The 26,563-nt window shown below is 44.7% G+C and overlaps 1 protein-coding gene across 1 annotated transcript; it reads right to left on the reverse strand.

Moving 5' to 3' along the window:
* Positions 1 to 1,369: 1,369 nt before the first annotated feature.
* LOC121004875 (beta-microseminoprotein-like) lies at positions 1,370 to 25,261 on the reverse strand. Its single transcript, XM_040437283.1, has 4 exons — positions 25,094 to 25,261; positions 15,520 to 15,625; positions 9,794 to 9,893; positions 1,370 to 1,767 (listed from the first exon to the last, which is right to left on the reverse strand). Exons 1-4 carry the CDS (start codon positions 25,094 to 25,096, stop codon positions 1,638 to 1,640), a joined length of 339 nt encoding a protein of 112 aa, XP_040293217.1. The 5' UTR covers positions 25,097 to 25,261; the 3' UTR covers positions 1,370 to 1,637.
* Positions 25,262 to 26,563: the final 1,302 nt, after the last annotated feature.

The following is a 26,563-nucleotide window of genomic DNA, read 5'->3' on the forward strand; positions in this document are numbered from 1 at the left end:
GTGGTCTCCTCATGCTGCTGCCACCTCAACACTGTGTCAATGGGCCACTCTGTGGTTTCCTCATGCTGTTGCCACATCACTACTACGTCGTCTCCTCATGCTGCTGCCACCACCACACTATGTCACTGGGCCACTCTGTGGAATTCTCATGCTGTTCCCACCCTCCTCACTCCATGACTGGGCCATTATTTTGCCTTTTTGGCCTGGTTGACATCATTTATTTGATTCTTCTTCTGATCTGTCAGAAGGAAGGAAAAATTTGATGCACAACGGATCCTGTCTATGTAGCAGCTGTAAGGCCTGTATGACATGGTCCCTATTTTGCATCAGAATTGGTTTATGATTTTGTAGCCAAAAGCAGGTGTGGGTACAAAACTCAGAAGACATGCAAATATTCCATTCATGTGTCATCTCTGTTTTGGATCCGCTCCAGTTTTTTGGGGCTTTAGCAATACTGATGGATTACTAACCAAATGCTGACAAAGTGAAGGCAGATTCTCAACAGACAGGATCCGTTTTTTGGCAGGTTATTGTTCTGACGGATCAGACGAAGGGCAAAATAATTAGTGATTTCAACACAAACTTACTGCTGTCACCCTCTCCACTCTGTCAGGGGGCTCTACTTGTATAAGTGTTTAATAGAACAGATTCTGTAGACATCTATGTGAAATCAGCTGACGACAGTGTAAAAGGAGTGCTCTTCTTCTTGACGCTAACATCGAAGCATGTAAGGCTCCGTTCACAATTGAGTTATTTGGTCAGTTTTGGCCCCATAACTGTGCAAATAAGTGAAGTGTGCAGTAATTCTAAGAGCTATCTGCGCGTCATACTGACTCACAATATAGTTTCACTACCACAACAGACTCCCTATGCGTGTTACTGCAAGGCATAGGGTTCTACACCACTATACAGGCTCTCTGCAGCCAGGAAATCGCTGTTTTTTTAACACGATTCGCCACAAATATATTCGGATCAAATCTTTTCGGGAAATTCGGCGAAAATTTTTGAGAAATAACCATCATCATCAGGCACTGTCCGAACACTAGCTGTCATCTAGGGGGTCATCCAGATGTGACAGGCATGTCCAGCTATGTGCACTACATAGGCTCTCATGGTCAGGTGCGTCTCATAGAGCAAAAAATACAGTAATTGTCCCGAGCTGTGTCTAAAGATGTATGCTGTAGTCCTGACAATCCTGATACATTCTTTAGTCAGCCCTCAATCTAGATAAAACAGAAAAGAAAAGGTGGTGGCTACTCTTTGAATTTTTTTACAACTTTCCAGTTGTAACACTAGATCTCATAATGTGAATAACTGTTTTTTTTTTATAAAACCGAGAAATTTAATGGGGCTAGAAAATATAAACCAATTAGATGATTGAGATTTATTGAATAGACTTATTAGGTACATTATTATTTTTCAGTATGAGAAAGCTGGAATAACTGGTCGATTCAAGTCAAACAGGAAGAAATAATGGTGATTAGAAAGATGGTGGAAACAGAGCATAGTATGTAAAGTAATTTTTTGCCACTTCACAACTGCGCCAGAGATAATAAAAAAAAAAGGGAAACAAAACTTGAAATAATGACTCATGTTAATACACCCATATGCTTGACTGAAGGATGCTGTGAGATGTTTTATCCGACCATCGCCTTGACTTCACATTCTTCAGATGGGTTATCCTTTTTGGTCACTCTGTAGCTACAGGTTTCCTCATCTAAAATAGCGACACAGTTCTCTTTATCATAATCAGATGGGATGTTCACCCTATACAAAGAAAAAAATGTCAATGTATGAGTGTGTATAAAACGCGGCAAAAAAATAAATAAATATCACACACCTGAAGAATACAGTAAATAAGGCTAGGACTACAGTAGACAGACTTTGTCAAACAATGCAAATTCGGAACGTTATGTTATAGATTACAACTACTTAGTAGACACAACACTGTTCCACTGAGATTGATATGATTATAATCTACAGTGTCTTAACTATGGGGCTACAGCAGTGGCTACCAGGCTCACAAGCACATATCGCTACATAGGCTGATTGTACTACTTTGATCTCCTTTTTGATCTTCATTGATGTCTGGCATTTTGTGTATTGTGAATACGAGATGCTGGAGTAAGGGAGATAGGGAAAGAAGATTTATATTGCATATCCCACTGTCAGAAAGAAGATCATTCATCTTTTAGTGCCAGAAATAGCAGTTAGGCAGCATATAGGCAAGAAAGTGAGGTTGTGAAGAAATTGCAGACAGGTGGCTTAGAGAGTTACATGTCATATGGAAGAGATGCTGAACTGCACTGGAGATAATTTTCCACCCCCACCCTGGTGCTGGTCATGTGTAGGGGTACCACTAATTATTGTCAGGACCAAAAGCAGATTAATGTGGGCTGCCATGCACTTATTACTGAAGAGCAATTGCATACATATAACTTTATAAAAAGCACAATGTGGTCAAAGAACGTAGACGCTGCATTCACTATTAGGTCTCCTGCACAAGGCCGTTCCGTGCATTGAGGACCGCAATTTGCGGTCCCCAATGCACAGGGAACATCCGTGCGGCGGCCGGGACGGATCGAGAACCATTCAACTTGAGTAGGTCCGTGACCCATCCGCACCATAAAAATATAGAACATGTTCTATTTTTTTTGCTGTGGGGAGGCACGGACAGAAACACCACGGACAGCAATAAGGCCACGGCCGGGCAACGGTCGTGTGCATGAGCCTTTAGGAGGTAGGTGATTACATTCAAAGAAGATGTAACTGAACTGTAATCACTGGCTGCTAGTGCTGCATCAATGACTCACTTAAGAGACCCAGCAATGCAGCAAAAAATAAAATAAAAATAGAAATAAAGTATGGATGGGCTGCAGCTGGCAAGCATGAGGAGAAGTTGTTCAGAGGCTCAAGCCTATAGTTATGCCTATAGCTATGCCCCTGATAATCTGTGTATAGTTCTGCAGAATATGCTGGTGCTATATATGAGCAGCAATAAATAAAATCATAAAAATGGTACTGTGACATAGTTTTATGCAACTTCAGTGTAAAATACTATGTACAATTAATTCAGAAAGTTTTCAAACCCTTTTACTTTTTTCACATTTTGTTATGTTGCAGCATTGTGCTAAGAAAAAAATAATAATGAGAAAGTGAAAACTTTATGGGGTTCATTTATTAAACAGAAATACGCCTAAATTAGGCACATTTCTGGCGCAGATAGTGGCTCAAAGGACCTTTGTGCCTCAAACTGCGATTTCTCACGGCAGGTAAAAAAGCGGGCGTGGCATAGACAGGGAAAGCTGCCGATCCGCCTAATTTACCATTTTCTAGGTGTAAAAAAATAGTCTAAATATAAGACAGCTAGGAAGCTGTCTTACATTTAGAAGTGGAGGTGGATCCACCAGCCAGCGCCTCTACATAAGTGTGGCGCATTCACCATTACAAGGCTTTATTAAAACCGGGGTCTAAAATGCCGGTCTTAATAAATGTGCCCCAATGTTTGTAATCTTTGCTAATTTATTGAAAAGGAAAAACTAAATTCTTGCTCTGACATAAGTATTACGACCCTTTACTCAGGACTGAGTTGAAGCACTTTTTGAGTATGATGCCACAAGTTTTGCACAACTGGATTTGGAGATTTTCTGCCATTCTTCTTTCCAGATCCTCTCAAGTTCTGTCAGGTTGGAAGGGGACAGTCAGTGGACAGCCATTTTTAGGTCTCTCCAAAGATATTCAATTGGGTTCAAGTCAGGGCTCTGGCTGGATCACTCAAGGACATTCAATGAGTTGTCTTGTTGAAAGGTGAACATTTGACCCAGTCTGAGGTCCAGAGCCCTCTAGATCAGGTTTTAATTAAGAATATCTATGTACTTTGCTCCTTTCAGCTTTCCCTCAACAATGAACAGTCTTCCTACCCCACTGGTGAAAACCACCCCTACAGCATGATGCTGCCACCACCATGCTTCACTGTAGGGATGGTATTGGACAGATGATGAGCACTGCCTGATTTCCACCAAACATGATGCTTAAAATTGAGTTTAAAAAGTTTGATCTTTGTTTCATGTTCTGTCCCCACATGAAGGCGAATGAAGGTGTAAATGATAATGACTTTGTGACTGGCCTACCTTCGTATCCAAGCAGTGGAGCAGACCGGACCGGCAGATGCTCAGGTTAGATGGATCCAGACGTAGACATGAGGATGCAATCAAACGTGGGTTTATTTGATCCAGAGCAGTGACATACAGTGATGCAATACAGGAATGCAGTAGATGCTGTCATGTGGATGTCTTTTCTGAGGCTAACTGCTGAGGCAACTGCTGGTCAAAAACTGATGCCTTCACAAGCCGAGGTGTGTGTCTCCAGTCACAAAGGATGCAGCACTGAAAAAAGGCTACAGGAAGTGACCAGGCCCAAGGCTGCTAAAACCACGCCCAGAGAAAAAACTTTATTAACAAGAACGAAGGCGTGCAGCATATGAATTCCGGCCAGCAGATGGCAGCAGAGAACAATAGACTTAAACAACATAGGTAAAACAAGAAATAATACAGTGCAGAAATTCAATATGAAAGGAACAGCACATTTCATCAGACCAGAGAATCTTGTTCATCACAGTTTGAGAGACTTTTTGTGAACTTTCATTTGTCTTTTACTGAGGAGAGACTTTCTTTCTGGTCAGTGCAAAAAAGCCAGCATTGGTGGACTGCTGCAGTGATGGTTGACCTTCTGGAAGTTTCTTACATCTCTACACAGGATCTTTGGAGCTCAGCCAAAGTGACAATTGGGTTCTTGATCACCTCACTTACCAAGGCCTTTTCCACTTGATTACTTAGTTTGCTGGGGTGGCCAGCTCTAGGAAGACTCCTGGTTGTTACAAACTTCTTCCATTTAAGAATTATGGAGGCCACTGTTTTCTTGGGAACTTTCAGTGCAGAAAAAAAATATTTTGTACCCTTTTGGAGATCTGTACCTCTACACAATCCTGTCTATGATCTCTATAGGCAGTTCTTGTCACGGCTGAGGATGGGGAAAACCCTCAGCCGTGCGATGACGGAAGATGGTGGGTCGCTACTTGGCCAGTACCACAGAAATAGGGAGCAGGTCACCTCCTAGAGCTTCCCTAATCTGACCCTGACTCCTAGCTGCATGGGCCGCCCTTGAAGGTAGGAGGGCTCATGCTCAGGAACCTTGGATCCCTTCTGACCCTCCATCGATCCCTGAACTAGGAGCTGGGTAGACAGCCCGTTCCTCCTGGACACGGAGGAACAGGAGTCTAAAGTGGCCAAGCTACAAAGGGAACAGAAACAGTCATATGGCAATGGCAGGTAAGTGCAACTAGTACCACACCTACCTGCCACAGACAAAGAGCCTGGAACCCAAGTATAAGTGCTGCTGTCCACAACAACACAAGAGACAGAGCACACACACACCACACAGGAACCCAGGAAACCATACGCTGCAATAATCAAGGATAACAGAAACACATCTTCATAACATAGTGTATCACAATTTCATAACATCAAACAAGATTTATGATCACAAGGGTGGCTCTCAGTGGCACATGGTATAAACCAGGAGGGTGCCTCCAGCTTACAAACAAGGCTGGAGTACCTCTCAGCTTCAGGTCTCCACTGAGGCTTTATAGCCCAAGTAGCCACACCCACACAGACACACCCAGAAGGGAATTAACCCTTCACACACCAGGGAAGGGAAGACAGCCATTACAGGGGAAGTGAACAAACCCTTATCACTCTGCAGCTGTTACCGCAGGCAACGACATGCATGGCCACCGTGTCCTGGGAGTCAGCCAGAAGGCCGAGACACCGCCACCACATGTACAGAAAACACCACGTTACCTCGGGCAGCCACAAGTGAAGGGAAACCATCCCAGTGCACACATCTAAACTTCGTGCACACCAGATATATAAAAAGGCACACCTACAAACGCAGGTTGCTAGGTGTAACCGCATGCAGCTTGCAGCAAGCTGCAAAGCACAAACATGTTGCCAGCGGCAACCACACGTGAGGCAACAATCCAGCCGCCCTCACCATGTGATTGACAAAACCAAACCGCAGGCAACAGCCTGCGGAACAGGAGTCACGACCATAACCATGGTCGTGACCGTTCTTTCCTCCCGACCTGCTTTTTGCTTTGATATGTATTGTCAGCTGTGAGACCTTATATAAACAGGGATGTTTCTTTCCAAATAATGTCCAATCAACTGAATTTAGCACAGATGAACTCCAAATCAAGGTGCAGAAAAATCTCAAAGATGATCATGAGAAATGGGAGGCCCCCAGAGCTAAATTTCAAATGCCATAGAATTTTTTTTATACATTTGCAAGAATTTCAAAAATTATGTTTGTTTTCTCATTGGTGGGATATTGTGTACAGACTGATGGGGAAAAGTTTGAATTTTTTATTTATTTTAGCACAAGACATCAACATAACAAAATGTGAAAAAGTTAAAGGGTCTGAAAACTTTATGAATGCACTGTATATGTGGGACAATTTAGCATTTTTTGTAATGTTTTATAATTGGTGCCACTAAATGAAAATGTAATTTTTATCTAGTATACTCATCATGTGTCTATAATTTTACCAGCAATGAAATTAAATCTTATCTGTCAAAATGCAAGGCAGAATCTAGATCTTACTGTGCACCAAACATTACAGAAATGGGTGTGAACATAATTTTGTAATTTCTCAATATTGTCATGTTCATCACTTTTAGATAGATGCTACTTTTTTGCTGTCTATAGATGTCTACCCTTTAAGAGGGGGCTTATGAGATTAGAAACTGTTGCACACATGAGCTGTCAAACAAATGGGCGTGAGCTGTAATACAATGGTGAAGGGCTCATGCACATTAACGTATTTTATTTCCTTGTCTGTTCCGTTTTATTTATAATTTTTTTAGCACAATTAAGTTTTTTCTAGCACTGTCCCTAGCGCCTGGTGACGTCACTCCCTGCACTAAGTACACTGGAAAAAAGCAGAATCCAAGATGGCTGAGGCTATTTATAGGGCTGTGACTAGGGATGAGCGAATCGACTTCGGATAAAACATATGAAGTCGATTTGCATAAAAAACTTTGTTAGAATACTGTATGGAGCAGGAGCTCCGTACAGTATTAGAATGTATTGGCTCCGATGAGCCGAAGTTATTGCTTCCCGAAGTCTTGTGGAACTTTGCGCAATAACTTCATAAATACATTTTTACTGTAAAAAACCATTTCCTGAAATCGGGTTTCGTTCCAAGGTACGGGAAATGTTTTTTTACAGTAAAAATTTATGTATGAAAGGTATTGCGCGAAGTTCCGCAAGACTTCGCGAAGCAATAACTTCGGCTCATCGGAGCCAATACATTCTAATACTGCTCTGTACAGTATTAGAACAAAGTTTTATGCAAATCGACTTCGGATGTTTTATCCGAAGTCGATTCGCTCGCCCCTAGCTGTGACATCACAGGGCTGGCTGGCTGCTGATTGGGAAGGCGGGATCACTCATAATACCATGCATGCAACCAGAGTTCCATTTTAGGAAAAAAATGTGATTCGTTACCTCGAAGCGTGTGGAATTTCTGATTCAGTGCGAATCAAATTTTTCCTGAAATTCGAATCGAATTCCACTTAGTCAACTTCGACTAGCTCATCTCTATTGACCAACAACCCAGCGGTTCTTAAATGGTTGACTTGGTCATCCACTTCGTCCCAAGTGACATCAGACACCCCCAGCCAAGAGTCGGTGGGTTCATCAGACACAACACTTATTAGGCATGGCCCGGGAGCAGGCCCTGTGCCCTCAGCTGTCCTCAACCTTCCTCTGTCCTTTTCTGTTCCCTCAGCCAGAGAAGTATTTTATGCTGTGGGCTCAGCTTCACTATACAGCAAGGACGAGCTACTAGAGGACAGTCAGCAGCTACTGGCCAGCCAAGATGTAGAGGAGACATCCGCCGCTTCCTCCAGTAGGCGGGAAAGTAGTGATGAGGACAGTTGTAGAATATTCATCATATATTAACGAATTTGCGATTATATTCTTGATTGCGAAAATCGCCAATGCAATATTCACGTAATGCGCGCAAAATACAGACGTTTGTCACTTATGCTACATTTTTCAAGCTGTTATAAGTTTCCTGGGACTGGAGAAAATGGTTGGCATGGCAGAACTTGACTGCAGAGAGGGTCAGGGCAGGAGAAGGGTTAATATAACTGGGCTTGCAGCTAGGCGTTAATGGTTCAGCCCGCGTGGGTGTTGTTTAGCTGGATTTATGGTTATGGGGCAGCAGCTGGCTATCATGGTGCCTCCCCTCCCCCCCCCCCCTCGGTTCTGATTGGCTAGGGGGTAGTGGTTTGGGCCGTGGCATTAAAGGATACAGTAGGCGTGTGCCCAGTCTCTTGTCTCCGTCACCTCATGCGGTTCCACCCACCTGCCCTTGGTTTGACTGGTTTTTCAGATTATTTCGCTGTTGGTGTTATTTTAGTTCAATCTTTATGCAATAAGTCACAGCAAAGGTCGGTGAGTTAAATCAATGGAGGAGAAGAAGGCGGACTTGCCCACGGGGGATTCAGTGGGGCATACTGCTTCTTGATACTCCGAGTTTTGTTCCATAAGTTTTAATATTGAAAAGTTGGTTGTTGGAGAAAAATCATTAATAAAGCTGTGACCAACTCTCACCCAACAAAGAAGGCATTTAAAGGTGGGGTAAAGGGTTATAATTCTAGGCAGTCAATGTGTCAGAAGTTTTAAATTGAGATGTGCCAAGAATGCACCGTTGGAAAAGAAGTGTATATTGACATAAGTGATTATTATGCCTGATATATGAAAAATTTTCAATAAAAATAAAATGTTACAAGAATGCACCAAATTATGATGCAAATTATGCAAGAATTCAGCCACAATTGGCCAATTCTCTTTACTGTGCAACCCCATAGAAAGCCTTGAAACATGACGTACTAACTTTTTTTTTTTTTTTCATTTCATGCTCTTTTAAGGGCTCTTTCACACCTGCGTTCTTTTCTTCCGGCATAGAGTTCTGTCGTCGGGGCTCTATGCCGGAAGAATCCTGATCAGTTTTATCCTAATGCATTCTGAATGGAGAGAAATCCGTTCAGGATGCATCAGGAGGTCTTCAGTTCCGGAACGGAACGTTTTTTGGCCGGAGAAAATACCGCAGCATGCTGCGCTTTTTGCTCCGGCCAAAAATCCTGAACACTTGCCGCAAGGCCGGATCCGGAATTAATGCCCATTGAAAGGCATTGATCCGGATCCGGCCTTAAGCTAAACGTCGTTTCGGCGCATTGCCGGACCAGACATTTAGCTTTTTCAGAGTGGTTACCATGGCTGCCGGGACACTAAAGTCCTGGCAGCCATGGTAAAGTGTAGCGGGGAGCGGGGGAGCAGTATACTTACCGTCCGTGCGGCTCCCCGGGCGCTCCAGAGTGACGTCAGGGCGCCCCAAGCGCATGGATCACGTGATCACATGGATCACGTCATCCATGCGCATGGGGCGCTCTGACATCATTCTGGAGCGCCCCGGGAGCCGCACGGACTGTAAGTATACCGCTCCCCGCTCCTAATATGGCAACCAGGACCTTAATAGCGTCCTGGGTGCCATAGTAACACTGAACGCATTTTGAAGACGGCTCAGTCTTCAAATGCTTTCAGTACACTTGCGTTTTTCCGGATCCGGCGTGTAATTCCGGCAAATGGAGTGCACGACGGATCCGGACAACGCAAGTGTGAAAGAGGCCTAAAATGAAACCAAAGTTTGAAAAGCTTTATAACTTACAGTGAACAACATGTCATGCCAGTCTTCGAACATGAGCATGACATACATCTTGAAGTCCAAGTGCTGCCTATTTTGTACTGTTTTCCTCCTTCCTCACAGGCTGAAAGAAAGGTAAGTGAAATTTGATACCAAACTGAAAAAGAAAGTATTATCCTGCATAACCGTAGACATAAAATGTATACCTAACACAGATATAAAATGTTACACAGATGGAAATAAAATCTCTGACACTACGGTATGACCTGAACATACTGTATATAGTGCTGTGGGTCCCTGGCCTACCTGGGATCTATTGCATTGTACTGACAGTATTATGTTAGTATAAGGCTACTTTCACACTTGCGTTAGGTGCGGATCCGTCTGGTATCTGCACAGATGGATCCGCACCTATAAATGCAAACGATGGTATCCGTTCAGAACGGATCCGTCTGCATAACAGCTTTTTCAGATCTGAGTTTTCACATCGTGAAAACTCAGATCCGACAGTATATTCTAACACAGAGGCGTTCCCATGGTGATGGGGACGCTTCAAGTTAAAATATACCATCGGATTGTAGAAAACTCTGATCCGATGGTATATTAATAGGGACTCCTGTCTTTACATTGAAAGTCAATGGATGACGGATCCGTTTGCAATTGCACCATATTGTGTCAACGTCAAACGGATCCGTCCCCATTGACTTTCATTGTAAGTCAGGACGGATCCGTTTGGCTCCGCACGGCCAGGCGGACACCAAAACGCTGCAAGCTGCGTTTTGGTGTCCGCCTCCAGAGCGGAATGGAGGCGGAACAGAGCCAAACTGATGCATTCTGAACGGATCCTTATCCATTCAGAATGCATTGGGGATGAACGGATCAGTTCGGGGACGCTTGTGAGAGCCCTCAAACGGATCTCGCAAGCGGAACCCCAAACGTAAGTGTGAAAGTAGCCTAATTCAGTAAATGTGGGGTTGGGCAAGGACACACAGCATTATAAATTATTATAATGTTTCGTGGTCCTGTCAAAGGAGCATTGTCAGTAACAGGAAATCACGCTCTTATAAGGAGCATGTTTTCTGCAGTGGACAGGTTTGTCTGAAATGGTCTTTATATGGCAAATGGTCTTAATCTTTGGACTTCATCAGGCACTAGGATCCAGGGGCACATTCTACTTCTGTGCCCTCTACAGCTGGCCTGGTACCAATTGATTTAAAAGGAAATCATGCAGTACTGCATTTCTCCTGCGATAGCCCCTGTTGGGAAATATGTAAGGCAGCTGCAACTTCCCTGGCAATATCAAAGCAGCCATGTAACTGTGCAGCAATAAGGCTACTTTCACACTAGCGTTTCTATTTTTCGATATTGAGATCCATCATAGGGTCTCAATACCAGAAAAAAAACGCATCCCTTTTGTCCCCATTCATGGTCAATGGGGACAAAACGTAACTAAATGGAACGGAATGCTCCAAAATGCATTCCGTTCTGTTATGTTGCGTTCTCATACCGGAGAGCAAACCACAGCATGCTGCAGTTTTCTTTCCGTCATGGGATGCGGAGCAAGACGGATCCGTCAATACCCACAATGCAAGTCAATGGGGACGGATCCGTTTTCTCTGACATACAAGCCCCTACCCACTCCTATATACAATTTTAAAATAAAACACTTACAAGCACTGGACAGGAAGAGGAGTCAAGAGTTTACTTTACAGCTTGCCGCCCAGGCCTTGTATACCCCTTAGTGCCCCATACAGACGTTACTCCCCCTTTTCCTATTTGTGTACCCTTCACAGTAGCTATGCCTCCTTAGCTCCCTCACACAGTAGAATGCCTCCTTACTGCCTCCATGCAGTGACCCAGTAGATCACTGCAAAGGGTTAATTTAATGCTACTGAGTTGAATGTTGTGATTTCTTGTTAAAGCATAGGAAAATAGGTATTTTATGTATTCTTAATGGTTGATTATAGGCAGCGTAAAGTTATGTCTGACAGTCTTGTAGTTCATTGCTAGGAGATGGGCTGACCTGCCTCTTGAGAAGAGTTTTGCAGCCTGGAGGTCCTTACAACTAGGTCAGATCCAGGGAAGCTCTATCCCTGTGACTGTGATGCCAGAGAAGCTGAACGTAGAGAGAATACCACTGAGAGAAAGAGACCAGATTCCATTGTTGGTTAAGATTCGCAAGGTTATGCTTTGGACAGACATTAAGGTACCACTTGTTAATGGCACTAAGACTTTACTACACTTGGAAAGGGTTAACTATCTAGCCAACCGATCTAGCATCTGCAACTCTCAGACTGGGGATTGCAGAGCGAGTTAATGAAAATTGTGTTGCATACCTATGATTATTCAGGTGGATTGAGAATCATATTTAGAGAGAGACTCAGGGGAGATTACTGCCATCATTGTCACTGCTTATAAACAGCCATTAGTAAGAGTGTTAGGCCTCCAGCACACGACCGTTGCGTGCATCCGTGGCCGTTGTGCCGTTTTCCGTTTTTTTTTCGCGGACCCATTGACTTTCAATGGGTCCATGGAAAAATCGGAAAATGCACCGTTTTGCAGCCGAGACCGTGATCCGTGTATCCTGTCCGTCAAAAAAATATGACCTGTCCTATTTTTTTGACGGACAACGGTTCACGGACCCATTCAAGTCAATGGGTCAGTGAAAGAACACGGATGCACACAAGATTGGCATCCGTGTCCGTGATCCGTGGCCGTAGGTTAGTTTTTATACAGACGGATCCGAAGATCCGTCTGCATAAAAGCTTTTTCATAGCTGAGTTTTCACTTCGTGAAAACTCAGAACCGACAGTATATTCTAACACAGAGGCGTTCCCATGGTGATGGGGACGCTTCAGGTTAGAATATACTAAAAGAACTGTGTACATGACTGCCCCCTGCTGCCTGGCAGGTGGGGGCAGCCCCCCCCCTGTAGTTAACACATTGGTGGACAGTGTGGCCGCCCCCCCCCCTCCCTCCCCTGTAGTTAACTCATTGGTGGCCAGTGGGCCCCCCTCCCTCCCCTGTAGTTAACTCATTGGTGGCCAGTGGGCCTTCTCCCTTCCCTCCCCCTCCTAATTAAAATCTCCCCCCTATCATTGGTGGCAGCGGAGTGTACCGATCGGAGTCCCAGTTTAATCGCTGGGGCTCCGATCGGTAACCATGGCAACCAGGACGCTACTGCAGTCCCGGTTGCCATGGTTACTTAGCAATTTGTAGAACCATTATACTTACCTGCGAGCTGCGATGTCTGCGATGTCTGCATCCGGCCGGGAGCTCCTCCTACTGGTAAGTGACATGACCTGTCACTTACCAGTAGGAGGAGCTCCTGGCCGGACGCAGACATCGCAGGTAAGTATAATGGTTCTACAAATTGCTAAATAACCATGGCAACCGGGACTGCAGTAGCGTCCTGGTTGCCATGGTTACCGATCGGAGCCCCAGCGATTAAACTGGGACTCCGATCGGTACACTTCGCTGCCATCAATGATAGGGGGGAGATTTTAATTAGGAGGGGGAGGGAGGGGAGAAGGCCCACTTGCCACCAACGAGTTAACTACAGGGGAGGGAGGGGGGGGCCCACTGGCCACCAACGAGTTAACTACAGGGGAGGGAGGGGGCCGGCCGCACTGGCCACCAATGAGTTAACTACAGGAGAGGGGGGGCCGGCCGCACTGGCCACCAATGAGTTAACTACAGGAGAGGGAGGGGGGGGGCCGGCCACACTGGCCACCAATGTGTTAACTACAGGGGGGGGGCTGCCCCCACCTGCCAGGCAGCAGAGGGCAGTCATGTAGACAGTTCTTTTAGTATATTCTAACCTGAAGCGTCCTCATCACCATGGGAACGCCTCTGTGTTAGAATATACTGTCGGATTTGAGTTTCACGATGTAACTCAAATCCGACGGTATATTCTAACATAGAGGCGTTCCCATGGTGATGGGTTAAAACTCCGATCCGATGGTATATTAACTCCTGACTTTACATTGAAAGTCAATGGGGGACGGATCCGAAATTGCATCATATTGTGTCAACGTCAAACGGATCCGTCCCCATTGACTTGCATTGTAATTCAGGACGGATCCGTTTGGCTCCGCACGGCCAGGCGGACACCAAAACGACATTTTTTTCATGTCCGTGGATCCTCCAAAAATCAAGGAAGACCCACGGATGAAAAAACGGTCACGGATCACGGAAAAACGGAACCCCGTTTTGCGGACCGCAAAAAAATACGGTCGTGTGCATGAGGCCTTACTGTGTAACTTACTACTAAACCATTCCTATTGCGGCTCTCTGTACCACTACATCCATTACGTTTTTTATTAAAACCAAAGAGACGTAGTCATTGATTTCACCATCATGCAGTACAAATGTCAGCCCACTATACCTGCTTTCCTGCCTTGCACCCTGTAAACCATTCACCATCCAGGGTACCCCACTTAATACCAGGCAGGAGCCCCCACAAAGTCCAGGGTGTCCCCCGAGGGAACAAAAGGGTGTGTCCTCCGAATACAGCATGCTCTAAGGGACTGCTGGAATGAGGACAGCCACTGTGAACCACCACTCCCATCAGTGGCACAACTACCACTACCATCCTTTTTGCCTCCCCAAGCAGGTTTCAGCACTCACAGAGTAGTTATGTCCCCTTAGTGCCGCACACAGTTTTCTCCCTTAGTGCACCTTCATACTAGAATGCCCACTTAGTGCCACCGCACAGTAGTTATAGGCCCAAGAGTAATAGCCAGTGGTGTAACTACCGGGAAAGCGGCTGCTTCGGGGCCCGGGCTGACAAGGGGCCCGGCAGCGTGTCAGTCAAGTTTAATCTTTTTTATTTATATGCAAATTACCTTCCTAACGTGCCCTAGAGGTTGTCCCTCCGGCTGATTGTGCCCAGCCGCGCCCATTATCGCCAAGCCCACCACCGCCCCGCTGTTAATTATTCACTGCTGTCCTCGTCTTTTTTTCTAAGTGCACCGTAGTCTCGCGCATGCGCTGATGTTACTCACGTCTGGGCCCATGTGGTGTCCTGGCAGCAGCCACAAGTAGTGTAATCACGCATGCGCCAGCTTTCTCCGCTTTCTGGCGCATGCGCGATTACATTACTTAAGGCTGCTGCCAGGACACCGCACGTGAGTAACATCGGCGCATGCGCGAGACTACGGCACACTTAGAAAGAAAAAAAAAAGACGAGGACAGCAGTGAATAATTAATAGCGGGACGGCGCTGGGCTTGGCGATAATGGATGCAGCTGGGCACAAACGGCCACAGGGACAGCCCTTTTGGCACTTTAGGAAGGTAATTTGCATATAAATAAAAAAGATTTTTATCAAAAATAAAAAAGGACAGGTGGGGTAAAAATAGTATATCAAAAATTGGGCGGGGGGCTGGGGGGGACCATACAAAAATTTGCTGTGGGGCCCAGGCACTTCTAGTTATGCCCCTGGTAATAGCCCTGGCCCACTGCTGAGGCTTTGTAGCAGTCGCTTGGCTGCTACAGCGGTAGTTCCGCCAATAAATGGGAGTAAATAAGTACAGAAGTGCCCAGGAACCATGTAAAATCAATGAAAAATAGCCCAACTTTTGAGACAGTCAGAAATTTGACTTTAGTTCATTATTCTGACTACGTCTGAATTCTGAGTTTTGTTGGGGAGGAGGTTATATACTGTAGGGCCCCAGAACTCTTCTTTAAATAAGTAACCATAATTGTGTGAATGCATATAGTGTAGGGGTGTCAAAAGTAAATTTATTACCTGCTTGTCTTGTTTTCAAATCCAGTTTCAATAAATCCTTAGAGCAGAAAGCGCTGGACAGTGCAACAGAGACTGCGAGCACAACACCGAGAGCCAAAAGTACTTTCTGCAGGGGAGAATGAAGATAACAAATGTGTACGGAACACATTTCCCAATACACAAGATTGGTTCCCACTATTTAGCATTTTCACTAAGCTTTTAAATAAAATAATATTTGCATTGTTTCCAAAATGATATGGAGCGAAGTTTTAAAAAATTCCATTCGTCGTTTCGCCAAATTTTTCGGAAAAATTTGGTTCGATTCAAATAAATTTGCGCCAAATAACATTAAAAAACTGATTTTTTTCTAGCTGCAGAGAGCCTTTCTAGTGATGTAGAACACTGTACCTTGCAGTATCAGGAGTAGGGAGTCTGCTTTGGTAGTGAAATAATACCGAGTCCGTATGACATGCAGATGACAGGCTTCTTACTTAGAATCACTTCACTTATTAGGGCAGTCACGGGGCCAAAACTGACCAAATAATTCAAGCATGGCCTCAGCTTTACAGGTCGATGTTAGCGACAAGAAGAAGCGCACTCCTTTTACACCGTCGTCAGCGGATTCCACATAGATGTCTACAGAACCTGCTCTATTAAACGCTTATACAAGTGGAGCCTCCCGACAGAGTGGAGAGGGTGTCAGCAGTAAGTATGTTTTGACGTCACTGATTATTTTGCCCTTCCTCTGATCCGTCAGAACAATAACCCACAAAAAATGGATCCTGTCTGTGGAGCATCCGCCTTCACTCGGTCAGCATTTGGTCAGTAATCCATCAGTATTGCTAATGCCAAAAAAAACAGGAGTGGATCCAAAACAGAGATGACAAGTGAACGGAATATTTGCATGTCTTCTGCGTTTTGTACCCACTACTGCTTTTGGCTACCAAATCCTAAGCCAATTCTTATGGGACCACACACGCTTTACAGCTGCTACACAGACAGAATCTGTTGTGCATCTCATTTTTCCTTCTCTCTGACAGATCAGAAAATGGGTCAAATAAATGATGATGTCAGCCAAGCCAAAAAGGCTAAATAGTGGCCCAGTCATGAAGAGGGGAGGGTGGGAACAGCATGAGAAGTCCACAGAGTGGCCCTATGACATAGTGGTGAGGTGAAAGCAGCATGAGGAGACCACAGAGTGACCCAATGACAGAGTCTGTAGGTGGTGGCAGTATCAGGAGGCCACAGAGTGGCTAGGTGACATAGTATGGAGGTGACAGCAGCATGAGGAGGGCACAGAGTGGCACAATGACAGAGTGCGGAAGTGGCAGAAGGAGTCCACAGTGTGGCCCAATAACAGAGTCTGCAGGTGGCGGCAGCATCAGGAAGCCACAGAGTGGAAAAATGACAGTGTGGAGGTGGCAGCAGCAGCATCAGGAGACCACAGAATGACCCATTGACAGAGTGGGGAGGTTGGTGGCAATACCAGTACCAGCTGAAGATGGTAGGTGAAAGAAGGAGCACTTGGCATCAGATGTGTGGCTTCAGGCAGGTGGCAGCATCAAAATAGTAGCTGAGGCAGGTAGCCAGAAGAAACCGGTCTCTTTTGTCAAAGTGTTGGTGTGGCACCAAGGATGATCTAGTCTGATGCGTCAGGCATTGGTGGGTAAAAATCCTGGCTGATCCACGCCTAATTTATCTTGACAAAGGTCAGTCGCTCCACCTTTTGTGTGGACAGGCGAGTTATTTTTGGGGTAACTATGGCCCCCACCACACTAAACACCTGCTCTGATGCCACACTACTGGTTGGGCAGGACAGCTTTTCCAGGGCAAACTTTGCTAGTTGCAGCTATAAATCCAGTTTGGCTGCCCAGTGGTCCAGCGCATCTTCAATGTGGGTTGGTAGGGTGCACTCCAAGTATGCCACCACCTGCTGGTTCAGGTCCTGCTCTATGTATAGCTGCTGGTGAGTAGTTTTTTCACTATGCGGGTGAAGGAGGCTGCTCATCAGCGACTCTAGACTCAGGCTGCTGCTGATGGAGCTGGTACTGTTCCTGCCACTCCACACCTCCCCATCAGCCATGGCAGTGAAATGTGAGCGCAGAGGGCCCCCGCGGTCAGACCTGTGAGAGGATGGATGGCTCAGATAGGCAGCAGCCAACTGACTACATAGTATATCTCTATAGTAGTTCAGTTTGTCCTCCCTCAGCGGGTGTAAAAAAGGCCCCCCATTTTGGACCGGTAGCGAGGGTCCAACAAGGTGAAGAGCCAGGAGTCACCCCTCTGCCAAATGGTGACAATTCAGCTGTCACTACCCAAGCAAGTAAGCATGCAGCGGGCCATTTAAACAAGTGACTCGGAGGGACTTCATGCCTCCATCACCACTGCATACTGCCACGGTGTGCCTGGGTCATCTGCCTCATCTTCTTCATCTCCCTCTTGCTCCTCCGGCTGCTCCTGCTCCTCCTCTCCTTTCACCTGTGTAGAAAAACCACCCATTTCGCTACACATTGCTTGTGCTCCAATGTACTCCACACGTCACAAAAGGCTTAACAAGAAATAACTGCACTGCAGAGCAGGAAAAGGTATTTTTTCTTTTTGTGCTAATACACATCACAAAAGTCTTAACAAGAAATAACTTCACCGCTGACCGGCAAATATATTTTTTCTTTTTCTGCTAAAACACCCCACAACAGCCTTTACTACAGATAAGTGCACCACACAAGGGCAAATAAGACATAGGAATATTTCCTTGTAATAACCCCTGTTAATGCCTGTATCAAACAGCACTTGCACCCTAATAAGAACGGTTTGCTGGAATTACAGAGCTGTATAATGGCAATTTGGGTGCCCAGTCAGTGCTGCAAGGTGTAATAGGAATGTTCCTATTACCCAGGCTGTCACCTCCCCAAATGAACCCTGTTCAACAGAAATGCTGTGCAATGATTCCTCCCTATCTTTTCCCTACACTTTGAATAATCTTTCCCTGCACTTAAATGACAATTTTTCTATTACTGTCCCTAGCGCCTGTAGACACGTCTCTCCCTGCACTAAGTATGCTGGTGAATGGCAGAATCTAAGATGGCTGCCGTATTTATAGGGCTGTGACATCACAGGGCTGACTGGCTGCTGATTGGCTGCATGCATGACAGTATGGGCGATCTCGCCTTCCCAGAATTCCTTTCTCCAGGAAATTCACATTCGGTGCAAATCAAATTTTTCCTGAAATTCGGAATGAATGCCACTTCGTCAGCTTCGATTCGCTCATCTCTAGACATAACTGATAAAAATATTTAGGATAGGACACCAGTATCTGATCAGTGGGGGGTCAGACACCCGTCACAACCTGCTGATTAGCTGTTTGAAGAGGCTGCAGAGCTCCAGTGAGCCCCGCAACGTCAGATCCTATGCTGAGGATAGGTCATCAGTAAAAAACACTCGGACAACCCCTTTAAAGGGACTGTGTCATCAGAAATTAGTGTAATCGAGTAATTAATCATTATTTTAATCCTAATAAGATTTGTTTAATCATATTTAAAGGGATATTCCCTTCACAGAGATTGATGGCATATGGCTAGGACATGCGTGTCAGATAGGAACAGGTCTCAGAGGTGGGACCCGCACCTATCTGAGGAACGAGTCCCCCAAAGTGCAGTAGAACACACTACACATGCAAGACTTGCAGTACTATGGGATTGCCGGAAAAGACCAAGCCAGCGCTTGGCTATATTTGGAACTCCAATAGTGGTAAATGGAGGGTGGCCGCACTTGCACAGTGTGATCTCCTTCAATTTATGGGGGGCTCGCATTTCCTAGTGAAATACCATCAATCTCTGTAATCATCCCTTTAATTATAATGAAATAGGATATAATACCATAGAAGAGTCAACAAATGAGGGACAAGTTGTTATTAGGTTACATTGTACACTTGTTATGAGAAATTCAAAACAAAATTCCATTTTAAAAAACTTGTGACACATCATAGTTAGAGATGAGCGAATCGAAGCTGACGAAGTGGAATTCGTTCCGAATTTCAGGAAAAATTTGATTCTCACCAAATGCGAATTTCCTCCACTTCATGGTAACGAATCACATTTTTTCCTAAAATGGCTGCTGCACGTGTGAAGACATGGAGAAAGAAACTCTGGAAAGGCGGGATCACCAATAATGCAATGCATGCAGCCAATCAGCAGCCAGCCCTGTGATGTCACATCCCTATAAATAGCAGCAGCCATCTTAGATTCTGCCATTTACCAGTGTACTTAGTGCAGGGAGAGACGTCAGCAGGCGCTAGGGACAGTAATAGAAAAAACATCATTGTGCTAAAAAAAAAAAAAAAAAAGATTTACAAGTGCAGGGAAAGATTATTCAAGGTGTAGGGAAAGGATAGGGAAGAATCATTCCACAGCATTTCTGTTGAACAGGGTTTAGTCGGGGAGGTGACAATCCTATTACACCTTGCAGCACTGACTGGGGATCCAAATTGCCATTATACAGCTCTGTAATTAGGGTGCAAGTGTCGTTTGATACAGCCATTAACAGGGGTTATTACAAAGAAATATTTCTACGTTTTATTTACCCATGTGCGGTGCAGTTATATGTTCTAAAGTCTCTTTTGGTGTGTATTAGTGGCAAAAAAAGTATTATTTGTCATTCAGCGTGCAGTTATATGGTCTAAAGCATTTTTTGGATTGTATTAGTGGGTAAAAAAGGGCTTATTAGCCGTTGTGTGGTGAAGTGTGAAAATACAGCTCTTTTTAGTCGTGTATTAGTGGCAAAAGTAAAATATATTTGCCTCTCAGAGGCGCAATTATCTGTTTTAAAGCCCTTTTTTGCGTGTATTAGTGGAAAAAGGAAAAATATTTTTGCCGCTCAGCGGTGCAGTGATATATTCTAAAGCCCAGTTCAGCATCGCCGTTCAGCATTGCACTTATCTGTTGAAAAGCATTTTGTGTAGTGTAAAAATAGAAAAAAAATTAGGGCCTAATTGCAGTTTAGCAGTGCAGTGATATATTCTAAAGCCCTGTTTGCTGTGTCTTAGTGGCGAAATAAAAAATATTTGATATAACATTTGGTTATTTGATCTAACAGTATGTCAGACAGAGAAGTGCCAGGCCCTGCACAGGGGAGTGGCAGAGGCTTAAATGTTTCTGGCGCAGGCAGAGGTTGCAGCAGAGTAAGGGGCCGTGGCAGCAGGGGTCACTTCAAGAGGCCGGAGCTCCCAGTGTCAGTTAGTGGTCGTGTCGTGACCAGAAACCCAGCGGTTCTTGAATGGTTGACTCGATCTTCGACTTTGTTGCAAGTAACATCAGACACCCCCAGCCAAGAGTTGATGAGTTTGTCAGACACAACCCTTAGTTGGCATGGCCCGGGAGCAGGCCCTGTGCCCTCACCTGCATCTGTCCTTTTCTGTTCCCTCACCGCGAGAAGTATTATATGTTATAGGCTCGGCTCCACTATTCAGCAAGAAAGAGCTACTAGAGGACAGTCAGCAACTACTGCCCAGCCAAGATATGGAGGAGACATCCGCTGCTTCCTCCCCTAGGTGGGCAAGTAGTGATGAGGAGAGTGGCGAGGAAGCTGGTGTTGAGAGCGGTCAGGCTCCTGACCCAGAGACGGTTGAGGAGGACATCAGTGACGTGCAGACAGTATGCGATGATGATGATGTAGCTGATTGCACTTGGGAGCCGGGTGACGAAGAAGCATCATCATCATCATCATCATCATCATCATCATCATGAAAAGAGAGTAGCAGCTTGCCGGTGAGCCAGCAAGTCGCTAGCGTGGGCAGGAGTGAGCAGGGTGGCAGCAGTGGGAGGTCAGTAGCCAAACATGCCCAGGGTGGAACACCTACTTCACGGGAGCCTACCTGCCAGGGAGTAGCGGTGCAGGGGTTAAAGGAGGCATCAGCGGTAGCAGTCAGTCAGTGCGTAGTGTTGGGGGGAAATTCACCTATTCGGCGGTCTGGCAGTTTTCTTATAAGCTGCCGGAGAAGGTGAACGTGGTCATATGTAGAACCTGTGGGCAGAGGGTGAAGCGTGGCCAGGGTGCCAATGTTGCCACTACGGTCCTGCATCAACATATGCAGCTTCGCCATAAAGTGGCCTGGGAGAACCGTGGCTCCGATGTGATGGTCCAGTCTGCCCCAGCAACCACTGCATCACCCACTGACAACCAATACTGATAGATTACTGACCAAATGCTGACCGAGTTGAGGCGGATGCTCAACAGACAGGATCCGTTTTTTGGGGGGTATTGTTCTGACGGGAGGAAGGGCAAAATAATCAGTGATGTCAACACAAACTTACTGCTGACACGCTCTCCACTTTGTTAGGGGGCTCTACTTGTATTAGCGTTTAATAGAACAGGTTCTGTAGACATCTTTGTGGAATCAGCTGACGACTTTGTAAAAGGAGTGCGCTTCTTCTTGGCGCTAACATCGACCTGTAAGGCTGAGGCCATGCTTGATTTATTTGGTCAGTTTTGGCCCTGTGACTGCCCTAATAAGTGAAGTGTGCAGTGATTCTGCAAGGCCCAGTGTTCTACAGCACTATAAAGGCTCTCTGCAGCCAGGAATTAGCCGTTTTTAACGCAATTTGGCGCGAATAAATACAGATCGAACTGAATTTAAAATAAAAAAAATGGCGAACCGAATTTTTAAAAATTCGCTCACCTCTAATTATACTGTCATGTCAGAACTTCAAGAAGTTTAAATTATTGGGTTTCCTAGTGCTAAGACTCCCCACTGGTCGATGAAACAAAGAAGCAGATGCTCTCAGCCAAGCACTATCCCCTTTAAGGCCCCATCGCACAACCATATTTTTGGTCCACATCAGATCCGCATTTTGCGTACCAGATGTAGACACGTTTCAATTTGGTCGCATAAAAAGAGAGCGCACCATGTGTTGTCCGCATCCGTATGTCAGTTATGCGGCACCCGCAAAAAAAAATAGAAAATGTCCTATTCTTGCCCGGTTTAGGGACAAGATTAGGCATTGTTAGGGCTAGTTCATTTTTCAATGATTTGGTCAGTGATTTCTATCATTAATTGTGGACCAAAACCAGGAGTGAAGGCTACAAAGATATAATGGAAAGATCTGCACCTGTTCTGTGTTTTTGACCCGCATTCGGGGGCACATTTATTAAGAATGGCATTTTGGATTCCGGTCTTAATAAAGTCCTGCGCTGGCTGTGGATCGCCGAAGATATGTAGAGGTTCTGGCCTTAACCAGGCGTAGAAAATGATAAATGAGACGGGCCTGTCCCCTTCCCAATTGGCTGTTCCCTCCTCAGGTAACAGGTTTAGAGGTGTTTAAGCTCATAGAAGTCTATGGGGAAGTTTTATCAAAACTGTTGTAAAGGAAAACTGGCTTAGTTGCCCAAAGCAACCAATCAGATCCCACCTTTCCTTTTCCAAAGGAGCTCTGAAAAATGAAAATTGGAATCTGATTGGTTGCTATGGGTAACAAAGCCAGTTTTCCAACTTTGAAAAATCTCCTCATGTGAATCCATCTTCAATCAGCCTGGCTCTAGGAGGAGAACTGCTCAAAGGGAAAGGGGCACAGCTTTCAGCTGAATGCTTCTGCCCCATTGTTTCACTTATCAATGGGTTATCAGTAGTGTTGAGCGAGCATGCTCGGCTGAACACTAGTTCGGCTCGAGCATCGTGATGCTCAGCCAAATACCGTGTGCGCGATGTTCGAGTCAGTGTATTTAAATACAATTTAGCCTCTATTTCTGAAAAGTGTCTGGGATTTGAACTCACAACCTTCTAAGGCTACTTTCACACTTGCGTTCAGAGCGGGTCCGTCTGATGTCTGCACAGACGGATCCGCTCCTATAATGCAGACGTTTGGATCCGTTCAGAACGGATCCGTCTGCATTATAGTTTAAAAAAAATTCTAAGTGTGAAAGTAGTTCAGACGGATCCGTCCAGACTTTACATTGAAAGTCAATGGGGGACGGATCCGTTTGAAAATTGAGCCATACTGTGTCAACTTCAAACGGATCCGTCCCCATTGACTTACATTGTAAGTCTGGACGGATCCGCTTGCCTCCGCACGGCCAGGCGTTCAGGTGTCCGCTTGCTGAGCGGAGCGGAGGCTGAACACTGCCAGACTGATGCATTCTGAGCGGATCCGCATACACTCAGAATGCATTGGGGCAGTACGGATGCGTTCGGGGCCGCTTGTGAGACCCTTCAAACGGAGCTCACAAGCGGAGCCCCGAACGCTAGTGTGAAAGTAGCCTAAATTAAAGGCAAGGACTTTAACCACTCAGCTATAAAGCTGAATGATAAACAGTGTCAGAAAAACCTCATAGTAGTTTGTCATGTAGTAGTATTACTATACAGCAGAAGTATAATTTCATATTTCACTGCACTTTAACATGGAGCTGTGTAGCGTAGTGGTTAAAGTTCTTGGCTCTAAAGTAAAAGGTTATGAGTTCAAATCCCGGCAGAAACTTTTCACAAATAGAGGCTAAATTGGATGCCCGAACAGCCTACAGCAGGGCATTGTGGGAGTTGTAGTTTTACAACAGCTGGAGGGCCGTACGTTGAGCATGCCTGCAATAGAGCATTTCACTTGTTAAAGACTAAACTTCAGACAGAAAGGCCCACAAACAAACAGCAACTGAACACCGCTGCAGTAAAGGCCTGGCAGAGCATTAAAAAGGAGGAAACACAGCGTCTGGTGATGTCCATGAGTTCAAGACTTCAGACAGTCATTGCCAACAAAGGGTTTTCAACCAAGTATTAGAAATTAACATTTTATATACAATTATTTAATTCGGCCAATTACTTTTGAGCCACTGAAATGAAGGGATTGTGTTGAAAAAATGCTTTAGTTCCTCACATTTTTATGCAATCATTTGGTTCAACCCACGGAATTAATGTTGAAAGTCTGAACTTCAACTGCATCTGAATTGTTTTGTTCAAAATCCATTGTGGTAATGTACAGAACAGAAATTTGAAAAATGTTGTCTCTGTCAAAATATATATGGACCTAACTGTAACAGTGGAGACTTGCTAACACTGACTGTGTTATGTAAAACAGACGACAGAGGAGCATTGCTAAGGCTCAAAATGGGCACTTTAGAGCAATTTTTTTTAATAGAAATGTACGATTTCAGTAATCATGGTATATTCCAAAAATTGTCAGCATCACTGCCCCTATCCTATACATTTCACAAATAAAAATAGAATGGCAGTTACACTTTAAAAAAAAAAATCACGGACACGTCTATTTTTTTTTAACGGACAGACGAAAAAAAGTTGCCTAATTTTCACGGACTGTCAGAAATTTCTGGATGCTTTGAAACCCTGTCAGTACCCCACTGATTATGTCAAATGTTTTATGAAACTGCAGTTACTTTTGAACATAAAAAACTATTAGACAACAGAAGCAGTGACTGGCTATATAAGGAAATGGAGTTCTGCTGCCATTGGGAACAGTTCCCAGGTTTGGGAAACACAAGGAACCTTGGTTTTCAGAATATCTTCCTAGTCCCTATACTATAACTCTATAAAAACAATAGTACAAGACATAGCAATAGATGGCATGGGACGCAATGTAATGGCAGACGGTGGACTTACCATGGTAGCTGTAGCAGGGCAGTTGCTATAGGTGTAGTTTCCAGAGCATTCAGACGATGCTATTTATACTGTGTGAGCGATGGTAATTAATTATCTGACACATATGTTTACAAAGAAGATTAGGAAAATCTGAAACATGCCATTCCCTTAAACAATTGCTACATGCAGGTGTGTGCACAGTGGGTTTGACCCTTCAGGTGATAATACATAGTATGTCTGGGAACCTCGGGAGATGGCCTTTGTAGTGTAATGATGCTGAAGTGGACGAAATGGTAAATAACACAGAAGCTTCATGTTCTCAAACAGGTGTGTCCCCTGCTCCAACCAGCACCAGTGTCTTTCCGACCAGGAATATGTGCAATGTTTTTTCTTCACACACTGATTTATAATCCATTAATGTCTCCAAATATTTGACAACAGTCTGATTCTCTTAATCCAAAAGGGGCGAAAGCCTATTTTGTCTAAGATGCTATGAGTAATCAGTTATCGTATTTCAGATGACACCTGTTGGGTGATCACTTTTAATTTGTTCATCGGAGAGATTTCATGAAAGCGTATTTGGACATAAGCTATTCAGGGCTTATGTTGCACGGCATATGAACAAAACTGCTGCTTTTCTGACTAGTCTTCTCTGATATTTCTGATATTATAGACACATACGTACATGCTTGATGTGTGTCCATGGAGATCTAAGCAAAATGTAATGGTATGCTCAGGGTATTCTTGTATTCGCCTGTTTTTGGCCGTAAAATTAGGCAAGCATATTTCATTCGGCTGTCTTTCTTTTGCCGAGTATTTCTTCAAAGTCGCATAGCCGTTGACGAATTAGGCTAGACATATATTTTTTTCTGTCGTGGTGGTTGTTTTTAAGTTAGACAGGTTCATATTGACTTAGACTGGTTTCATTTATTTGCACATGAAAAAGTTGTATCGTTGAGAAGAAAAGTCGCATGTCTCCAGAAATGTGCAATTTTCAATGTAAAAAAAAGTTGCACATCACCACTGAAGGCCTCATGCACACGGCCGTTGTTTTGGTCCGCATCCGATCCGCAGTTTTGGCAGCTCGGATGTGGACCCATTCACTTCAATGGGGCCACAAAAGATGCGGACAGCACTCCGTTGCTCCGTTCCGTGGTCCGCAAAAAAATATAACCTGTGCGCGTTTTGAGGACAAGAATAGGCAATTATATTAATGGCTGTCCGTGCCGTTCCGCAAATTGCGGAACGCACACGGACGAAATCCGTGTTTTGCGGATCCGCAATTTGCGGACCGCAAAACACATAATGGTCGTGTGCATAAGGCCGAAATCAAATGAAGAAATGTACACCAGCCCCGATGTTGCGTAGCAATGAGACTGTTATTGCTACAAATTCAGTTGCAACAAAGGCATATGTACATAAATAATTCAGAAAAAAGTCGCAAAAGTTAGAAAATACCTGAATTAGTCTAAAAAATCTAAATAGTCAAAC

Source organism: Bufo bufo, chromosome 6 (genome assembly GCF_905171765.1).
Source record: "Bufo bufo chromosome 6, aBufBuf1.1, whole genome shotgun sequence".
NCBI classification, from domain to species: Eukaryota; Metazoa; Chordata; class Amphibia; order Anura; family Bufonidae; genus Bufo; species Bufo bufo.

Bases quoted from the DNA above. Each gene is read 5' to 3' on its own strand.
- LOC121004875 (XM_040437283.1), bottom strand. The intron at 9,894-15,519 runs GTAATAAATTTA...CCTTTCTTTCAG, and splicing joins TTTGAAAACAAGACAAGCAG to CCTGTGAGGAAGGAGGAAAA. The intron at 1,768-9,793 runs GTAAGTTATAAA...TTCTTTGTATAG, and splicing joins GGCATGACATGTTGTTCACT to GGTGAACATCCCATCTGATT.